The sequence below is a fragment of the Neoarius graeffei genome, chromosome 22 (genome assembly GCF_027579695.1).
Source record: "Neoarius graeffei isolate fNeoGra1 chromosome 22, fNeoGra1.pri, whole genome shotgun sequence".
Taxonomy (NCBI): domain Eukaryota; kingdom Metazoa; phylum Chordata; class Actinopteri; order Siluriformes; family Ariidae; genus Neoarius; species Neoarius graeffei.
The window spans coordinates 27,458,438-27,471,922 of record NC_083590.1 but is presented as its reverse complement, the minus strand read 5'-3'; the positions used below and the strand labels follow the sequence as shown (position 1 = coordinate 27,471,922).

Here is a 13,485-nt window from a genome sequence, read left to right as displayed (position 1 = left end):
GAGCTCTGCAGTCCAGTGAGCAAGTCCTGTAGGGGCTGGGAGTCGTTCTCAATCATAGATGACAGCTTAGCCATCATCATCATCCTCCGCCTCCTCCCACCCACTGGCTCCAGGGGGCAGCCCAGCACAGAGCTTGCTCTCCCAGTAAACCACGCCATGGAAGATGGCTGACGCAAAAAGACCAGAGTCTCCACAGCAGATACAGCCCGCTCTGACCATTTACTGTTTGACCTTAAATGCATTAAGAAGGCAAGAAATCCCACTAATCACCTTTTGACGAGCCACCTGTTAATTGCAAAGCGTTCTGGGTGACTACCTCATGAAGCTGGTTAAGATGATGCCAGTAGTGTGTAAAGTGTCAAGGTAAACGGTGGCTGCTTAAGTTCTTCAAAAAATATTGTGGGTTTTTTTTTTTTATTTTTAATTTAAACACTTTCTTGTTGACTACATTAACATATGAACTATGTGTGGAATTTTCATAGTTTTGGTGTCTTCAGTATCGTTCTAGGATGTAGAAAATAGTCAAAATACAGAAAAATCTATGAGGAGGTGTCCAAACTTTTGACTGGTACTGTGTGAGAGAGAGATGACTCTGACTCAGATACAGGAGAGATGTTTTAGAACAGACTGGTATGGTTTGAGTGAGTATTTTCAGAAACTGCTGATTACCTGGGATTTTTTTTTTTTTTTTTTTCCCCACCGGCAACAGTCTTGAGATGATGCAAAATGGTGCGAAACCCCCCCCAGCTGCAGCTCTGGTGAATGAGATCAGAGGAGAGTGGCCAGACTGTTGAAGGCTACAGTAACTCAAAAAAAGCATCTCAGAACGCAGAAAGCATCGTATCTTGAGGTGCAACGGCAGAAAACCGCATCGGTTCAATATATTGTGCGTTCTGAGATGCTTTTCTGCTGTTATGTACAGTATTGGGATGCAATTCGGTGGTTGTTGCTTTTGTTTTGATTGTTTACGTGCAAATCCGTTTGTTATGGCTGTGATCAGCCTGTTCACGATTGCACGTCTAGAACATACCAGAGTAACTCGGACTGTTTGGGATTTTGCAGCGGATTGCTGACTGCGCTGAATTGCGTATGATGCAATGCCGGTCTTTCCAGTCCTGTCTGGGAAGTTCGGCAGACTATATAAACGCAGCCAGGTGAAGTCCACGCCTTTTGTGTTTTGAGGTCCCGGGAAGGAGCTGGGATTTCCTCTTGGGTGTGGTCTCCATGACGGTGTTTTCAAAAATTCGGATGTCATCCTGATGACCACATCTTTGTGAGATCCGCGGACTTGAAACCTGCTGTCAACAAAACGCATGCGGGATCATTTTTCAGACTCTCTGCTTCAGGATATTTCATGGACTCTGGCTGACCACCTTCATTGGATTCTTTGCTTTAGGATCTCTCATGGACTCGCCACACACCAGTGTAATCTGTGGTTGGTAGAAGAGAGCAACTGGACTTGCTTGAAAAGTCTTGAAGACGTTTCGCCTCTCATCCGAAAGGCATCCTCAGTTCTGCCTGTCTAATAGGGAGTATCAAGTATTTATCCTCTCATGGATCATCATAGAATCCGAATCAGAATGCTGATGGCTGCATTGTAGGTGGCTGATAAAAGATGTCTTCGACACCCACCTCTGTTCAGTGATGGTCGTTCCAGGTTGACAAATGAACGATCCTCTCTGGCTAAGATGTCTGCCAGTTTTCTGGAAGTCCTCTCATACTCCCGCACCAGTTGAAGGGATCTCATCCCAAAGTGCGTAGAAACATATCAGTGAAGATACTCGGTCATCTAGGTACATCAGGGGTGGGCAATTATTTTTTCCATAGGGCCACATGAGAAACAAATTTTGTGGAGGGCCGGACCATAAGGCTGAACTAAATTCTGCATAATTAATTGTATTTCTTTATATAAAGCAATAAATATCATTGTTTTTACAAGCTGCTAAGACTGGTAAGAGTATGGAAAAAACGAGGTTGCCTTACAAAAAATGTCATTTAGTCAAATCAAATTTCCCAAAACAATGGTTAACAAAATGTGAACGTTTGTACCTTTTTTTTTTTTTTTTTTTTTCAAGTCACATTCACCCCAAAACACAATAAAGACATCAAAATATTGTCTTTCTACTCCAAATATCAAACAAGATACATCATCTTATAATAATAATGCCCACATTTGTAGTCTAATCACCTCATTTGGTGTTTTTTATTTGTTCAGTGAGAGAAATCTAGTCTTTGTTGGTCTTTAATGAGTGCATCAGAGTCAGGTTGAATGTCTGAGGTGGAGATGCGAAACACAGCTGACAGATGATCATCAGTCCATTCGGTGTAGGAATCAGATCTACAGATCGGCTCGGGCTCCGGCGCCTGCTGGTGACGTCACACTATGTGATTGGCTGGACCGTTTGAAGGATGACGTACGAGTTTGTGGTTGGTCTGGACAAATTACAGAAGTAGTTATCGCGGGATTAGGTTTCATGGGATTTCATGTCATGTTCATGTCGTGCGCATTGCGTTTTTGTTGAACACAACTTCAAAATAAAAGCAATGCACATTCAGTCCATGCATGAGGTAAAATTAGAAAATGCGTTTATTTTGTAACTTCTAATTAACCTTACGCGGGCCGGTCAGAATGAACCAAAGGGCCGGATGTGGCCCGCAGGCTGGAAAATGCCCAGGTCTGAGGTACATAGTACCTGAGGAAGCCTTTCGGATGAGAGGCGAAACTTCAAGACTTTTCAAGCAAGTCCAATCGCTCTCTTCTACCAACCACAGATTACTATGTACCTGGATGACTGAGTATCTTCACAGATATGTTTCTACGCACTTTGGGATGAGTTCCCTTCGACTGGTGCGGGAGTATGAGAGGACTTCCAGAAAACTGGCAGACATCTTAGCCAGAGAGGATCGTTCATTTTTGTCAACCTGGAACGACCATCACTGAACAGAGGTGGGTGTCATCGGCCACCTACAATGCAGCCATCAGCATTCTGATTCGGATTCTATGATGATCCATGAGAGGATAAATACTGGATACTCCCTATTAGACAGACAGAACTGAGGATGCCTTTCGGACGAGAGGCGAAACGTCTTCAAGACTTTTCAAGCAAGTCCAGTTGCTCTCTTCTACCAACCACAGATTACTATGTACCTGGATGACTGAGTATCTTCACAGATACACACCAGTGTGTTTTTTGGTAGCGCTGTTTGGATGTTGTCTCTTGTGTGGTATTTTTATTTTATTCATTTTCTGGAAGCTTTTTTTTTTATTTAATGAATCCACAAGCTGTGTTGCGTGTCTACAAGCCAAAATATAGAACACTGCTCACCATGGTTGTAAAGAGTACCTATTATTATCCCCCGCTGGCCGAAAGGCCCAAAGGGGGATTATGTCGTGGCAATGTCCGTCCGTCCCAGGAAGGGTGCTCACCTTCTGAAATCGACTCCTCTCACAATTTATGGAGGAATTTCAAGGAACTTGACAGGATTCTTTGTCAGTAATGCGCACGTTGTAATTCAGTTGCATTTTACCAGAGTTATGGCAGAGTTGCCAGCGGGGGATATTGTGCTCTCAGACCACTCTTGTTTGAATTCTCAGTTCTGATTGGTCAGAAGGTGTTGGTTTTCTGTAACAGTTGCTCTGACAGTTTGACTGCAAGATAAATTGCAGGTTCATGGTTGTGCACTCGGGTATAATACTTTTTTATTGTATGAAGTTTTATTGGAAAATGCCGAACCTTGGTGTGGTAACGGTATCAACACCTTTTTATTGTTGATCATTTTCCTGTTACAGCACATCCCATATTGTAGTTTTATATATAGTATTGCTATCAGTAGGCAGATCAGAGACTCGCTGGCCGTGCTGTGAAAATTATGCATGCCGACGCTTATCTAAGTTTCCAAATCTGTCACTGCTTAACTCTTAGTATTCGTCTTATCATCTCTAGCCACTTTATCCTGTTCTACAGGGTCGCAGGCAAGCTGGAGCCTATCCCAGCTGACTACGGGCGAAAGGCGGGGTACACCCTGGACAAGTTGCCAGGTCATCACAGGGCTGCACATAGACACAGACAACCATTCACACTCACATTCACACCTACGGTCAATTTAGAGTCACCAGTTAACCTAACCTGCATGTCTTTAGACTGTGGGGGAAACCGGAGCACCCGGAGGAAACCCACGCGGACACGGGGAGAACATGCAAACTCCACACAGAAAGGCCCTCGCCGGCCACGGGGCTCGAACCCGGACCTTCTTGCTGTGAGGCAACAGCGCTAACCACTACACCACCATGCCGCCCCCTCTTAGTATTCACTACAGAAAATATTCATCATTTAAAGAGTGTATAATTTCTGCTTTCCAAAGAAATTAATCAGGTTAAGATCTGTTTAGTAATTTGGGAGTAACAGCAGGTTGAAGTTGGTACAACAGAGTAAAAAAACTCTGCTCACAGGACGTCTGCCAGTGCTTTTTGCGTCATAGGAAAGGTGTCGGTGTCTCTCTCTCTCTCTCTCTCTCGATTGGTTTCCGACTGGATTACTTGTGAATATCAGTCAGAGCTTTTATAGGGATGTTCTCTCGCTCTCACTGTTTCTGATGTATCCAGCAAAATTTTTTCATCTGCTAGTTTTGATGTTATGATTCACAGTAGACTTTGAAGTGAGTTATCGTAGCTTTACCTACTTTTTTTTTTTTTCAAATCAAACCGATTTCATGTAAATAACCATTTTGGAATATAAATGTGGATGTTTTGAGGAAAAATATTGATCCTGGTAGTTGGAATAAGACTTTTAAAAACCGGAAGTCAGAATTGTCCATTTCAATTCAATTAATTGGAATTGTTTATTGGATGTGGATCACATGGATTTTTTGTTTCTTTTTCCTTCAAGGTTCACCTTGAAATCTGTGAATATCGTTTATATTCTTTAACATACACTATTAGGCCCTACTTTTGAGAAATACAGTGCACAAAGATGGTATTAGAAATAATCTTTTACTTTTTTGAGTGTCCAGATTTATACATTTTCATAAATAGCAATTTTTTTTACTAATTTTTAAAATTTTGTGTTCGGTATACAACCATCCATGTTCTTGCCAATTTCCATGTAAATATTTTTGAAAAATAAAAATTATTTGGGTTGAATTTTAATTTTCATCTGATTATACCTACGATCAGCATTCAAATGAGTGTGTTTTTTGTTTTTTCAGGCGGTGTGGGCATTGGGGAATATTGCAGGAGACAGTGCCATGTGCAGAGACTTCGTACTGAACTGTAATATCCTTCCTCCACTGTTAACGTGAGCGCTGTTGCACGGCACCACAGTGAAAACATTTTGAACATTCAGTTTTACATGTTTGGTTTTGCCTGATGCCCGTTTCTCTGAATGACGGTACGGTTCGTCATTGTGCTCCACATTCAGGCTGCTGACCAAATCTGCTCGTCTCACAATGACCAGGAATGCTGTGTGGGCGTTGTCCAACCTCTGCAGAGGCAAAACTCCACCCCCTGATTTTGAAAAGGTTTGTCTTTTGAGCTTAGTCTGCTCCTCATCACGTCATAAAGAACAGCCTGTCCCACGCTACGCTTGCTTTACTCTCCGTTTCAGAATGGCGTTAATAAGTAACTGTGTGTGTCAGTCTGCGCACACTTCCTGCTGTTCTCTTCCTTGTTTTGTCCAGTTGGGCGTGACATGGTTTAGGAGATGGAGAGATTTTTCTCAGTCCTGTGCCTGCCAGCCTGCATTCCACAACCCTGAGTTCCAGAGAGTTGGACAAAATGTTCAGCAGGGGATTAGTTCAGAACCTTTTTTTTTTTTTTCATCAAATAAATCCACCCTGAATAACTTGCATAGTAATCATTATATAGGAACATGAGACCTTCAGTGGTGAGATTTATTTTTATTTTATAATAAATGCTTGCTTTGAGGGTTTTTTTTTTTTTTGGTTTGTTTCCCCTCCAACATGGTCTCTCTCTACTTCAGTTCAGTTCTCTACCTAGATTGTGGCCCGAATACCTGCTGATAGTAGTGCAGTCAGATTTGGCTCTTATTTCATGATAGACTGGTACTAAAATTAAAAAAAGTGCTTATTTAAGGAGTTAGACATTTTTGAGACAAAGTCGGCAAACAGTCTTATTTTGTCAATTTGGGTGTGCCGAATTCAAATCTGCAATATGCCGAGCTCTATCTGACCTCTGTTGACCTCTAGAGGTCATTGAACTTTGGGCCTGTAAACGTCTCAGCTGAACCCAGTTTCTCAGCTTTCTAAGGAATGAAATGTACTAAAATGATTAATGAAGTTAGCAAATGGCCTTGTTTGTTAAATGTTTGTGTGCTGAATTCATTTTTCATTTGTAAAACGACATATGACCTCTGATAACCTCAAGGTCATTAAACTTGGCCTATAGGCCTATGCATTTAACAGCATTTTTAAACTGACTTTACTCCCCCAAAAAGAATATGAACAGACAAAAAACAAATAGAAAGGAACAAATACAACATTAAATGCCAGTCCATGTACATGTGACTTACTTTTCACAATGAGAATGCCTAGGCGATCACCTTACATAACATTGCATTACATTTAGTGGTTATTGTTTATACAAAGCTACTGAAAAAAGGACCGATTCAGCAGCATACAAAATGTGGGGGTATACAGGTTAATCAGGGTTAGTATATATGAAAGTTTTTTTCTTTGTTTGTTTTTTGTAAAGGCTTTACCCCGTTTAAAACAAAAAACAAAGAAAAAAACTCTCATGTATACTAACCCTGATTAACCTGTATAGACCCTTTTCAGTCACGTGACCTTCGTAAATGCGACCACCATTTTGGACATGTAGCGGACTTCGGCTCGAATTGGTTTGAATGCAAGGAGGGCGACAAACGGAGAACATTACAAGAAAAAGGAGCGAGATGCAGAAAACACCTTCGCTATCCAGCGACGTAGGGCATTTACAGGGCGAGCAGAGGGAGAAATAACAGTAACGACACATTAGCAACGCCGTACAGAAATAACGGTTTATGGCACAGACCCTTTTGGTTCTCGCTCATCTAGCTGCTACAATGACTGATTAGACTGCAACAGTAATACCTAACACACATTTAAGTATCCGTCGTAAAGACGTGAAACTCGTCGAGTGACGAGTGTGTTCATTGATAAGCTAACACAATCTAAAAGTAGACATACCATCACACTGCCCTGGCGCTGTGTACAGTTTCCCTTCTATGGTTTGTGCACTCACTATTTGCCATTACTTTCTCCAACCGTTGTTAGAGATTACAGGGAACGGCCTGGATTTAAGAAACAAATACATGTTCCTCTTATTTTGAACACTTATTTATAGGCAGTGCTTAATTTGTAAAGTGGGAGGTCCCGGAGCGCAGAGGATGAGGGGCTCTGGAGCGGAAAAAAAGAGGAGAGGGGAGGGGGGCGCGGCGCTGCGCTTCTGGGCATGTTTTGTAATAACACTGCAAATTAAGTTCATCTGCAGATATTTTGTGGATGTCGTTTCATGAGAGAAATCACCAACAAGACAGATATCAAAATCAGACATTAACACTAAATAAACTTGCATTTTTTTGTGTTATTATTATTATTATTTATTTATTTTTTGGTTACATAGTCAAGAGGTGTCGGCTCACCGGATCCAGTGTAAATAGCTGCCGGAGCCAACGCCCGAGGTTCCGGAGCGCGCTCCGGCTTGCTCCCCCTCAAATTAAGCGCTGTTTGTAGGACACTGCCTCTGATCTGTCCTACAGTCTACCAACAGCAAAGGAACACAACGCTAGCTAATAGCTACTACAGAAGAACAGAGGTTACAATGGGTTATTTTAGCCTATTTGGTTACACACTCGCCGCCACAGAATGTTAACAGCAATGTAATGCCTTTTCTGGCTAATTTTATTCGTCTTACCTCCAACAAAGTGGTCACTACACAAGCGTTGGTGTGCTGCTATCCATCTTCTCCGTCGGTCAGCATCTACCGGGATCTGCTAAAATGATAACCCTTGCCTTGTTTGTTGATGGTTACTACATCCAGGTGCACAATATAGTGGCATGATGGAAGTCTTGCTGAAAATAAACACTTTCTTTGCTGCCGTTTCTCAATGTTGGCTGTGGTAAACTACTGGTAGTACACGTCCAAAATGGCGGCCGCGTTTGTCGTGACGTCACGTGAAAAGGGTCCATACCCTGTATGCCCCCACATTTTGTATGCTGCTGAATCTGTCCTTTTTTCAGTAGCTTTGTATAAACAATAACCGCTAAATGTAATGCAATGTTATGTAAGGTGATCGCCTCCGCATTCTCATTGTGAAAAGTAAGTCACATGTACATGGACTGGCATTTAATGTTGTATTTGTTCCTTTCTATTTGTTTTTTGTCTGTTCATATTCTTTTTGGGGGAGTAAAGTCAGTTTAAAAATGCCGTTAAATGCATAGGCCTATAGAGATCTTGCAGTCACGTGACCGGAAAGTACACAACCGCCATCTTGTCGGTCAAAAACACCGCTGAATACTGCTGCACTCGTGTACAGAATGGATCGATTTCAACCGACGGACTACACGGCTTATTTTTCTAATGAACAGATAACTAGATATATGTCTAAAATAAACGATCTACAGATTTGTGACCCTTATGGCTTACCGGACGGAGTTTTCACGACCGGATTTTGAACTGCCAGCGGAATACCCGGACGTGTATAATTACCTCATTAACTTTCCCTCACTGTTCAGTGGTGAAGCACTGCGTGCTTATAAATCTCTGGACAGTTATCTTTACAGAAATTCAGGATTTGTCAGCGACTCAGATGTGGCATCTTGTAAACAAGAATCCTCATTCGACGGGTAAGTCACTTAAGTATTGAGTATAACACTGACCAGCCGATTATAGAATAGAATAAGGTAATTCCAGCTGTAATTCCAAATCGTCTGTCTTGTTTACATGGATCTGGCGTTGGAGAGGTAGAGGCTTAGCAGTGGAGGTTTGAGTGGCTGCTTTCTGAGCTTAGTCAACAGGCCGGCTCTGCCTGTAGCCTCGCTTTTGCTTCCGCTCCCGGCGCTGCCTCCTTCACTTTGCTTCCGAAAGCAATCCACGGAGACCCCGCTGGTCTCGCTATCTCGTCTGGAATGGTGGTGGGTTTTTTTTTTTCTCTTCTTCCTCGTCCGGAATGTTGTGCATGCGATGGAAATCGCTACAAACCGTCATTTTCTGCTGGAAACCAATGTCCAGTAAGTCCATACGGTTGTAGTGGATATTGAAGTCTGGTACAGACGAACAACACGCAAAAATACACACAAAAACCATAAAAACCGTGCACAGGTAGGGAGAGCTTGTAGCCACAGCCGTTGTAGTAGAATTGTATATAGTAGGTTTTTCCAGAAGAAAAGGTAGAGGTAGAAGGCGGAATATGGCGTTTGACCGACAAGATGGCGTCTGTCACAATCTGGATCGGCTGTGACGTCACATGCAAGTGCTCCATAGGCCAAGTTTAATGACCTTGAGGTTATCAGAGGTCATATGTCGTTTTACAAATGAAAAATGAATTCAGCACCCAAACATTTAACAAACAAGGCCATTTGCTAACTTCATTAATCATTTTAGTACATTTCATTCCTTAGAAAGCTGAGAAACTGGGTTCAGCTGAGACGTTTACAGCCCCAAAGTTCAATGACCTCTACAGGTCAACAGAGGTCAGATAGAGCTCGGCATATTGCAGATTTGAATTCGGCACACCCAAATTGACAAAATAAGACTTTTTGAGACAAAGTCGGCAAACATGCCTTTGGGTGTGTCAATTCTGGATTTTGGTACCAGTCTCTGACTGATTTTAAGGAGAGTGATGCAGCAGCGCTTTAGTACTTCGGTTTGTCCAAATCTCTCGCGGAGTACATTTACATGCACACTATTTTTAACAATTATTCACTGAAGGCAAAGTGAATATCGGTGAAGGATTAACCTAGAGGAAGTCGATATTCAGAGCCTGAGGTGGATAATTGTTTAAGTACAAATACGCAGGTGATTTGAGGGATTTTTTTTTTTTTTTTAAATAAAGATGTCTTTATTTAAAACTTCAAAAGCGACATGCAAATGTAATCACCAGTGCATGCAGACTTGTCACATAAAATACTTAGTTTTGAAATGGATAAAATAAATCACAATTCCACCTTACCTTTGAGTAGTTTTAGACCAAACTTTGTAGCATCTTTAGTGCTTTTTGTTTTAGAAACACATTTTCTTTCTTCATTTGTAATTCTTCCGCACTTATGGTGACTGTGATCGGCCACCATTTTGCCGAGTCGCTCGAGGTGATTGGTTGAGAGATTCTGATTATTTCTGGATAATCAGTGCATGCGATTTCCTATGATCACCTCCGTATTTATACTAATCTGTTATTATTCCGAAATTGACGGTATTCGTTATTTTATAGGTAGTCATGGAACCACCATATTCCATCTGGATATTCTGAATTTAGCATTTTCCGATTTAAGACGTGGAATATGCTGATGTTAAGGTTTTAAGAGCGATCTTTGAACATGTATTATTCCGAATGCACTGTATACGTGTCTGGGGTTTTTACAGCCTCTTGCCTGTTTATGGTTGGCTCTGTGCGTTGTACACAAACCAACATGGGGGTGGGTTTTTTTTTTTGTTAGTTTGCATGGCTGCATGTAAACAAGAATATTAGTAAAATATTTAGGATTATTCTGACATGCTGTATATGCCGGCTAATTAAATATCTGCTCTCGAATCCACATGAAGTATTTTGTGTAAACATTTCCTAAACATGACACTTTTTTTTTTTTTTGCTTTTTAAAGGTAGACAGCCTTTCACATTTTTCAAGTTTAGGTCTTAAAGAATTTTCCCTGACGCACAATAACACTCTACTGGACCAAAAGCTACTGAATTCGAATCATAGACTTCCAATTTTATTAGGTTTTTTAAATAGAACAATTAATATATTTAGGGCCACATGTCCTTAAATTCTCCGCTATTTTTTTTCCTGCTTCACCATGACCCAATACAAGATACTACGCCATGCATGATGTGGTGGGCTTTCGCTGTTTGCAAGGCATTGTGGGATAAAAATATGAAACGGGAGAGGATGATGGAGGATGCGAATGAAACGTGAAAGACCGACTACAGTAACGGAAAGCGAGGAGAAGAAATGTTGTTTACCAGCTGGGAGGTCCGTATCGTGAAATACCGTGACCGAGGTCTTGAAAGTACTGAGCGAGGCCCTCTGGGTCGAGTTCAGTATTCAAGGCCGAGGTCACGGTATTTCACCATACGGACCGACCTTAAGCTGGTAAATGTTTTTTTTTTTTTTCTTTACCAAATTCTAACAGAAAACGAGAGCGCCCGAAAGGGAAAACCGAGCCGAGCCGCCATTTTGAATTCTCATTCACGGCTGTAATGCAAATTGCTTCCTCCTCAGTGTACAAGTGCACTTCCACGGCAGGAAAATTACATTTTGCCGCCTGTGTAGTCCCCTATTTATACAAATAGTCATTCAGCCATGTTTTTGCTCGGCATTAGCAAGTTAGATGTTTTTAGCTTTCTCCTGAGATGTGTTCTTTTATTTCTTCTTCCTCAGGGTAGTAAAACTCGCTTTCACTGTGAACACTGTCGTTATCGCTATCCATGCTGTAAAATTAATGCTATTCTCCTGAGAAATGCTGGCAAATTTACAAGATTTTTGATAATTTTATAAGTCTTATAAAAAAAGATAAATGTTGACAATAAATGTTATGTTTGTTGTGAATGAGCGAGTCGTCAGAGGTCCGTAACTGAGGTCCGCATCGTAGGATACGGACCCGCTCGCCAGCCAATCAGAGTGCAGGATTTGATGGAAAACGCACCATGAAAAAAAAAGACGTTATGTTACATATGAAGGAAAGGAAACGCAGGACCAAACTAATAAATATCGGCGTCAGCGAGCACCTCGGTGTGATCAGCTGTTCGTTTAGAGACGGAATGATGGAACTGTCAGTGCATGCTCAAAGTAAACCTGCGCATGCACAGCACATGGACTTCCTCCGTCTGTCTGACTGCGCAAAGCGAGCGATTTCATGCATGTTTGCTCGGGAATCCCTTCAAATTGAATAACTTCCCAGCCACAGACTGGCCTGATGCTTTGAGAGATATTACAGAAATAAACATATCACAATGACCAAATTTCAGAGGGAACTAAATTTCACCGATTTTTATGAAATCGAAAGGCCATCTCGCTTTAAACCTCGAACATTCGCAACCCAGGAGAATTTGGTTTGCTAAAAATATCCAGTTTGTTTGCGCAACAGGGGAATTTGTTTGAGTTTCATGGTAGTTGGATGAGACCACCAGCTCAACACATCCCAGCTGTACAAGCTTTCCATTCTGAAATGTCTCTTGGGCTTTGTTTGCGCTGCAGGTGTCTCAGTGCCTGCCCGTACTGTCCCGCCTGCTGTTCAGCAGCGATCCCGATCTCTTGGCTGACGCTTGCTGGGCTCTGTCCTACCTCTCGGACGGACCCAATGAGAAAATCCAGGCAGTGATCGACTCCGGAGTCTGCAGACGGCTCGTAGAACTGCTCATGTGAGTCTTGATTGCGTCTTAATTTTGCGTTCTTGCAGTACAAATCTATATGACAGGACGCGACGTGATGTTCTGCGCTTTTTTTTTTTTTTTTTCCCCTTGTAATTTTCCAGGCACTCCGATTATAAAGTGGCGTCTCCGGCATTGAGAGCCGTTGGGAACATCGTCACTGGAGATGATATTCAAACGCAGGTGAGTGTGAATGTTTTGTTGGTGGGAAGTGTAACTGATGAAATGAAATTTTGTCTGGTGTTGGTTTGACTCCTCCCCCGCTTTGTTAAAGGTGGTACTGAACTGCTCGGCTCTCCCATGCCTCCTTCACCTGCTTAGCAGTGCAAAGGAATCCATCAGGAAGGAAGCCTGCTGGACCATTTCCAACATCACAGCAGGAAACCGAGCTCAGATACAGGTACGCGCACCTCCCCGCATCTGGGGTGCACATGGGTTATTTTTAAATTACACACACACACACACACACACCACCCAAACAGAGTGGACTATAGAACAGTTCTCATTAATCAGTACATCACGTGTTGCCTTTCTTTAGACGGTCATCGACGCGAACATCTTCCCCGTGCTGATCGAAATCCTCCAGAAAGCTGAGTTTCGCACCAGGAAAGAAGCCGCATGGGCCATAACTAACGCCACATCAGGAGGCACGCCTGAGCAAATCCGGTAAAAAAAAAAAAAAAATTTGAGGACGTACACTTGGATAGCTTCGTCTGACTCTTTATTTCTCTCTCTTACCCAATCATGTGTTTTAGCACAAGGTCCCGGTTACAAAATTAGCCAGCCCCATTCTTTCCCAGGGTTTTTTTTTTTTTTTTGGTCTTGTTTATCCGCTGAAATGAGGCACGAGGGCTGCGACAGCGAGTCCTTGCTTAGGATCCGATTACAAGAACGAAATTTAAGC

The 13,485-nt window shown here is 42.1% G+C and overlaps 1 protein-coding gene across 3 annotated transcripts in view; it reads left to right on the top strand.

The window, feature by feature from the left end:
* The window catches only part of kpna6 (karyopherin alpha 6 (importin alpha 7)), a 71,369-nt gene that overhangs the window by 38,839 nt on the left and 19,045 nt on the right, over positions 1-13,485 (top strand). For all 3 annotated transcript variants that reach the window (XM_060904701.1, XM_060904700.1, XM_060904699.1), the window contains exons 7-12: positions 5,206-5,294; positions 5,418-5,517; positions 12,409-12,572; positions 12,686-12,764; positions 12,856-12,981; positions 13,120-13,247. In XM_060904701.1, the coding sequence (XP_060760684.1) occupies positions 5,206-5,294; positions 5,418-5,517; positions 12,409-12,572; positions 12,686-12,764; positions 12,856-12,981; positions 13,120-13,247 (686 nt within the window). The remainder of the gene's footprint in view (positions 1-5,205; positions 5,295-5,417; positions 5,518-12,408; positions 12,573-12,685; positions 12,765-12,855; positions 12,982-13,119; positions 13,248-13,485) is intronic.